This window comes from Amblyraja radiata, chromosome 26 (genome assembly GCF_010909765.2).
Source record: "Amblyraja radiata isolate CabotCenter1 chromosome 26, sAmbRad1.1.pri, whole genome shotgun sequence".
In the NCBI taxonomy this organism is placed as follows: domain Eukaryota; kingdom Metazoa; phylum Chordata; class Chondrichthyes; order Rajiformes; family Rajidae; genus Amblyraja; species Amblyraja radiata.
In genome coordinates this window covers 16,737,734-16,745,711 of record NC_045981.1, presented here as the reverse complement: position 1 = coordinate 16,745,711, position 7,978 = coordinate 16,737,734, and the positions used below count along the sequence as shown (strand labels likewise).

Sequence of the window (7,978 nt, the reverse complement as noted above, 5' to 3'; positions counted from 1 at the left end):
CAACTATAACATAAAGATAGATAAGCCTATCTGTAGCATTAGGTACACATTTTGCATAGAATATAGAAGTTAGAACAATACATCACGGAAACAGGCCCTTCAGCTCACAATGTTCATGCCAAACATGCCAACTTAAACTAATCTCCGCTGCCTGCACTTGATCCATATCCCTCCATTCCCAGCATCGCCATGTATCTATCTAGAACTCTTTGAAATGCCACTTTCATATCTGTCTCCACACCACCCCTAGCCACACGTTCCAGGTACCCAGCACTGTGAAAAAAAATCTCTGCCCCGGATATCTCATTTTAAATTTGGTCCACTTACCTTAAAACTATGCCCTCTAATATGTACAAATGAATTGGTCGCTGTAAATTGTAAGTGAGTGGTAGAGTTGATAAGAACGGGGATTAGTGTCGGATTCATGTAAATGGGTTGGTTGATGGCTAGTGTGGGCTCGATGGGCCAAAGGGCCACCTTGCTGTTTCTCCATTACACTAGCATTCTACTTCCTTCTGCTGAGTTGTTTGTGGAAGAGAGTTGGAGACCTTTCTTCATCTTTTCCATATGAGATGAGTCTATTTCTCAACTAAAGTGAAGGGTTAACAGTCCCCCGCCCTGTAATTAGACTGTAAGGTTTCTGGTTTAAAGGTATGGTGGGGAGGGGGGGGCTAGTATGGAGTTTATCTTGCTGACTCAATACCAACCCAAAAGGAAACCAAATTGCAAGTTGATTACTTTTTTTTTGTCAAGCTTTATTAGATATATGGTACACAAAAATGCTGGAGAAACTCAGCGGGTACAGCAGCATCTATGGAGCGAAGGAAATAGGTGACGTTTCGGGCCGAAATCCTTCTTCAGACTCTGAATATTAGATAAATGTTGTGGAGAGAACAACCTAATCTCCAGATGACAAAGTTTTGGTTCAAAGACATTACAAACCATCAAGCACTTTCATAATGTCCCCACAAATTTTGCAATTTTTCCCTAAATGTGCCTCCTTCTGTTGGCATTTGTTCCAAAATTATATATATGTGACCAAAACATCCCAAAACGGTTTAGGGAAGAAAATACAATGATTAAAGAAAAGGAAAACCTAATTAGGTATGTGCATGTTCAGTCATTTCCAAATGTTAAACTAACAAGTGAGAGTAAAATTTCAAAGGGAAAGCTAGTGGGTTTGATATAAAGTATTGCACTACAAGACAATTGAAAAAAAGAATCCAAAATTACAGGCAAAATATAATGACAGTTTGGATTAGAAGTTTAATAGAAATCAAAATTAGCATATTAACAGAAAAGATAAACAGAAAATGAAATGTCAAGCATAAAAGCTTATATATAGTGCAAATTGGAGCATTCACTTTCCACAGTTATATCACGTATTAAGTAAAGTTTGCTCATTAAGTGTGTAATGAAGAATAAACTTACATGTAAATTCCTGAAATTATAATTCAGAAAACGAAAAATAAAACAGTGATCTAAATGAGATGTGGAGTAAATGTAATTGCCAAGGGGAGTTTTAATTTAATGGAGTGCAGCTAAGCAAAGACTGGTCAAGCAGATAGAAAGACGTAAGATGAGATGTTACAGAAAAACCTGGGAAAACGGAAAAAAAACATACTATTGATGGTGGAAGAAAGAGGTTGTGGAAAGAATAGCTAGTTATGACTTGACTGCTGTAAGGGATGGAATCTACGAGGCAATCGTAAACTAGTGTTGGATAAAAAAAGTATGATGGGTGAAGACCAATGGATGGGAATATGTTCCATGTTCGGTCTTGGGATGATACAGGGCAAAAACAATGCAAACATACTGATGATATAATGTACTATATACAGGTGAAAAAATAAAGAGAAATTAGGAAATACAATCAATGAAAAGCTTAATTACAAATGAATAGAGATGAACAAAAAATTTAAATGAATGAACCGAACATACGACCGTAAAAGTATTTGGGTTGCAGTGATAAAGATAACCAGATAATATGAAAACCATTCACCCACACAACACGCAGATCACCAACACACTCTTCTTCAAGCAACTCTTAGCCACGTACAATTTCTAAGCATCCCTGAGCAGTTAACTTTCGGATAGGAGATAAAGACAAAAAACTTGACCATCTTCAAACTAGTTAGGTCAAAACATCAGAGAAACATTAGCTTGCTGGAAATTCACAGTAGAGTTGCACTACCAGGGTTGAGTCGCTTATTCAGAAGGATGCGCAATTAAGGAAAAATTGATCTTTTTTAATTCAAACTTGCACATTCGCAGTATCACAGACAACATAGTCCTCCTACAATGTTCAATGCTTAAAGAATCAACAATGATCAGAATGAGTTCATATAATGTTTTTGATGGAAATGCATTTTGGAAAAAACCCCATAATAGTACATATCCAATATGCCCATAGATGTAAAGAGCTCACTGCACACACATTTGGACTGTATCACAGAAGGTCAGTCTCAACATTGTTGTAGATGGGAGCCAATAACATTGACGTGTACATTCAAGAAAGTTGCTTTTTATTTTGCGTGTTAAAGCAGTGAAACGTAATGTGAATTTAAATAAGACCTTTATTGTACTATTATGGTTTTTATTTACAGTCCAATCCGCAATCTTGAGGCTTGGCCTCACTTTTGATTCTGAAGCCACTGGTGAATTGAAGAGGGAAGGAAGGGCTGAGAGCTTTCTGGGGCTCCACCGGTGATCAGAGTAGCAGTGCACATGGGGCAGTTGCGTTTTCAGATGATACCATATTGTGCCAGTTCGTGTAGTTCCAGATGACTGAAGGCCTCCCAGGGGCAAATGACAGTGATGTCTGTAAACCGAGAAAGGACAACAGATTAAGTGAACTGTGCAAATACACTTATACACGCGAGGTGTTTAATATTCTCCCAGTTAATCAATCTTTCAAAAGGGAAAATTACAGACGTTAGAGCTGTAAGCTATGGTATGAATTTTGTAAGGTGCATTCGATTTCTCTCATTGCGCTCGTGGTAAATAATTACAAGCATTGTCCTTGAACAATTCTAGTAGTTTGAATTATATCAACAAAACACAATTATATTTGGTTCACGTGAAGAAAATTGGTTTAACCTCACTTAGGTAATTGTCAATATTGTCTATGTAGAGACATTGCAATGGTCACTGCAAAATAGCATTTGATTGTTTTGCAGAGAAAAATTATTATTGAACAAGTTCTGCCCTTTCCTGAAAGCCAAAGGCGCACAGCAGTTTAGGGCTAGGCACCAATGCTCAACAAAGTTCATCACAAATAGTATGAGTGAGGGGTTGGCTATATTATAGTGATATTTGTAGTGAACTGTAAACAACAATGAATTTCACTGTACCTCAGTACATGTAACAAATAAAGTGATACCATACTGTATATATTCCATATTCATGAGTTTTATCTGAATTTCTATGATTTGTTTTTTTTTCTTTTTTGAAATGTGGGTTACCTGCATTGGTATCACTGCATATCCATAGCTGCTAGTCTACATTAATTAATTACATTTGACAGAAAGGTGCTAATCCGTAGCACCAGCCTGGGATAATGATTAACACAGTTGAGCTAAATGATATCTCCATACCTGTGCCTAAACCTTCCATTCCAGGAATGTCATCACCAAACCTATGGCAGAGGAAGAAACAATGAGTATCAAGCCATTGTGTGTAAACTTCATTGTGTGTAAAGCATATCGATCGTCTTATATGATGCATTGACAACACGGCTTCAATGTGTTATTTGACTGTCATGAGCACTTCAGTTGAACCCGATCCCACGCAAGCACACTTTTCAGCAGGACAGTGATAATGAACGGGGAAACTATTTAGTTTTCCCTGATCTTGCCATGGTTGTCCTGAGATAAGCTTCGAAGCCAAACTGCTGTGCCAGTTAAGATTAGTTTTCAAGGACGAGATGGCAATCAGACTAAGGATCTCAGGCTGTATTATTATCTACCAAGGAAATGTATTTATCCTTTTATTTCATTGCAGGGGTTCAACAAATTCTCACAAAGCAATTGCAAGCGGCAGCTTGTGTCCTACCAATCCACAGTGTTGCGTTCTGTATCTAGCCCAGCAATGCTCAACTGCAGGTAATATCTGTACATTAAACATCTCTAGAGGGAAGCTTGGCCAAATTTAAACATCATTGGCAATTTAGACACAAAAAGCTGGAGTAACTCAGCGGGACAGGCAGCATCTCTGGAGAGAAGGAAAGGGTGATCTTTCGGGTCGCGACCCTTCTTCAGGGTGGCATTTTGGCATCATTGGCATTTGTTTTGGCAACTCCATTCTCTTGTTCCAGCTGAAGCATTTTCAGTGAAACACAACTCTTTATGTAAATGAAACTATTTCTCACTCAGTGCTCTCTGTGAAAGTGTGTTTGCTTGGAGACGATTATACATTTCTCACACTTATTGAATATGTGGTATTATTTAGGTTTAAGGTGAGAATGTTGCAGTAGTAAAATCTGTCCTTGAATAATTGAAAATCTAAAACTACTTGTTTTTATATTATTTGCTTTTTTAAATAATATTTAACAATACTTAACAGTCTAGGTTCAGTGATGGAAGCAGGTCACTATGAGGGAGTGCAGGACTAATGTCACATCTTTAGTTAAATTATTTTCAACTCTTTTTGTTTCTCTCTTACCCTTGTATTCCTTTCTTTGGCGGCTTGCTCTTAAACTGTCTTGTTTGCCTTTGTTTGAACTTTGGCGGTCCTTTTCTGGCAGTTGCTGGTCCTCCAATTACTCGTGTGGGTGATTTCATTTCAGCCGTGTGTTTCGGTGGTTCTAGAGTGAGAGCCATCTCTTGTGCTTTTAGGTTTGGTTGAATTTCCAAAGGGTTGGCTGCCATTTTTAACGTTCTTTTTCTGCCACGCTTCACTAGGGGTGCTATATCTTGAAAGAAACCAAAACCTCAACCGGTTAATAATACAGGAAATAGACACAAAAAGCTGGAGTAACTCTGCATCTCTGTAGGGAAGGAATGGGTGATGTTAAACCAGCATCTGCAGTTCCTTCCTACACAATAATACAGCAATGTTGTTTCGTACCTCTTGGATTATCAAACAATTAATGCAACCTGCCTCAGACTAATCCTAATCCCTGGTATAAGGCCCAAGGACAGGAGCAATGGGATTATTTTCAGTAGTTTGCTTGTAATAGGATTTTGAAAAGTGAAGCACAATAATAAGAGGGTGACGTAGAAAATAACTTCTCAGAGAATTAACCCGCTTTGCGCTCTTTGTTTTTCTTCAGATAGATTTTGAGGAATGAGTGTTTAACAAAAGATAAACAAAACAAAAGATATATAGATCGGGTACATGCACAGGGTCTCTTTCCCAGTGTGGGGGAATCAAGAACCAGAGGACATAGTTTAAGGTGAGGGGTGATGGGTGTTTGGAAAGAGCTGTGGAGGAGGTAGTTGAGGTAAGTACTATCGCAACATTTAAGAAACATTTAGACATGTACATGGATAGGACAGGTTTAGAGGGATATGGGCCAAACACAGGCAGGTGGAACAAATGTAGATGGGACATACTGGCTGGTGTGGACAAGTAGGCCGAAGGGCCTGTTTCCACACTGTAAGACTATGAATCTATGATTATATGACTCTTTATGGTTCACTGTGGTGAGTACCAAGGATGATAATCCTAAATAAATACATTAATTTAAATGATGTCACGCAATGTGCCAATGCAAAATCTGTCAAATTCATAACGCATTTTGATTTACTGTCACATTTTGACATTTTTATATTCAAAAAATTATAACTTATGTGGTAGAAAGGACCTCTGCATTTCAAGAGGCCAAGCAGACAATATGGGCAGAATGGTTTTCTAATCTGTAAATTTCTGTGATTTGGTGATTATGTTCTGCAGAATAATTCACAGGGGTATGATTTCACTGTGAAACTCAGGCAGAATACCCAGTTACGACATTTGTTTGGTGGCTTAAAGCGAAATAAAGGTAGCTTGCATGACACAGTAGTACAGCAGTTGTTGCTGCTACCTTATTGCTTCATGGACCTGGGTTTGATCCTGACCGCAGACACAAAATGCTGGAGTAACAGCGGGACAGGCAGCATCTCTGGAGAGAAGGAATGGGCTATGTTTCGAGTCGAGACCCTTCTTCAGACTGATCTTGACCTTGACCTGATCCTGACCTTGACCTTATCCTGACCTTGAGCCTGTCCATATAGCCTTCTCCCACATGGGTTTTTACCAGATGCTCCAGATTCTTTCCACATCCCAATGATGTGCAGGCAGATCAAATGGCTGCTGCAAGTTACCCCTTAGTTTATGTAAGTGACATAAAAATCATGTGAGACTGAATAAACTGCAGAACTGCAGAGAAATATGAAGAGTGACCCTGGGACCAATGGGATTGATCTATTAGGTGCTTGCATGGATCTGATGAGTCAAATGGCCTTATTCTATGTCAAACTAAACATGTCCCAGGGACCTTGTTAAAAACCAATGCCTTTAGTGACATTAAAACCCCTGGTGATGTTGTTTTATAAATAGAGGGACCACATCAACAAATTAACTGATACTGCCCATGCTACTTGTCAAAAGTTTATTGATACAAGCTGAAGGGTTTATGTCTATTCATTAAGATGGATGACTCGGTGATAAAAATGGGATTGTTACTTATAATCACACAGATAAATTTGCTATTGTCAAGCTCTATTTTTATTGTTCAAATGTTTAATTCCTCTGTTTGCTATATATATTTTTGATGAGCAAGTGTGAAAATTTGCACGGTTTCAAACTGAACACTCTATGATTTTCATAATTACCTTGATGGTGTGAAAACTTTAAAACACATTTTTTCACATCTTGAAGGGTTAACCTTCTATTGGCGGAAAATTATATTTATGATGATAATGTTTTTATAAAAATTGAGATACATTTTTGTAAGATTGTCAAAAAATGAAAACCCCAGAAGCCAGATTATCAATTGGAATTATTGTTGAACAAAGCAGTTTTATTTCATACAAATTGCCAGCAATAAACTGCACATAAACTCTGAAAAAGCAAACTAATTAACTGAAATTGGTTTTATTTCTCTGATGGGAGCATTCTCGTTCAAAACAGTTAAGTGGTAACCTTTCCAAAGACGTGAAATTGGGTTTCAAGGTCAAATTGTCCCTGACATACTGTGAATGCATTTTTATTAATTAGTTGAGGTAAGTTTATGCTGACGCAAAATGCGGATCAGTTAAGAAGCTTATTCACGCAAATCCCTGACACTTAGCCACCTGTTCTTGAGCAGCTGAACTGGTCAAGTGACATTTCAAATGAATTATGGCACCATATGCAAACACATCTTCCTTAACGTCCGTCATTAACTATATTTTTACTCTTTAATTATTTCGCTTTGGGCATGCAACTTTAAGAATATATAACTCCTCCTCTTAGATTATTTGAATTTGGATTAGGATCCTTTTCCAAATGATTATACATATTTTTGGGCCGGGTTTTTAAGAATATTTTCCCTCAGGGTAACATTCGGGCAGCGGCCCTTTAGGGAATGCACTATATTTACAGTTTCAATATGATTAGAGACAGATGGTGGAACAATGAGTAATTTAAATACATTATTCTTTTGGTACACTTTACAAATTCCAATTGAAATTAGAACCTGCTTTCTGAGAGCTGTCTCTTGTGCCAGTTCTTTGAACAAGACGTGTCTAATGAAATAAACATAGTGCACCTCAGAAACTGGGCACCCCTCCATGTATTGCTGTGGTGTGCAGCTGTGCAGAAAGTGCCATCTTTCATATAAGATATTAAACCATCATCCAAGAGAGAAATATTCCCCTGGTGTCTGATTTCTCCAGCATTTCCGTTTCATCAGTTGGGCTTGAAGGGAATATACCAATGCCCATGCAATAGTATTGCCAGAAAACACTGTTTTTTGTTCAGGTGTTTCAATGTTTGAAGAAAAGATTTATGCAAC

General features: G+C 37.9%; 1 protein-coding gene across 1 annotated transcript; it reads right to left on the bottom strand.

Annotated features, from left to right (window-relative positions):
* Positions 1–2,228: 2,228 nt before the first annotated feature.
* On the bottom strand, positions 2,229–4,966 carry LOC116987766 (retinal rod rhodopsin-sensitive cGMP 3',5'-cyclic phosphodiesterase subunit gamma). Its single transcript, XM_033043989.1, has 3 exons — positions 4,663–4,966; positions 3,597–3,637; positions 2,229–2,821 (listed from the first exon to the last, which is right to left on the bottom strand). The coding sequence occupies exons 1-3, from the start codon at positions 4,866–4,868 to the stop codon at positions 2,745–2,747; spliced, it is 324 nt and encodes a 107-aa protein (XP_032899880.1). The 5' UTR covers positions 4,869–4,966; the 3' UTR covers positions 2,229–2,744.
* Between the last annotated feature and the right edge of the window lie 3,012 nt (positions 4,967–7,978).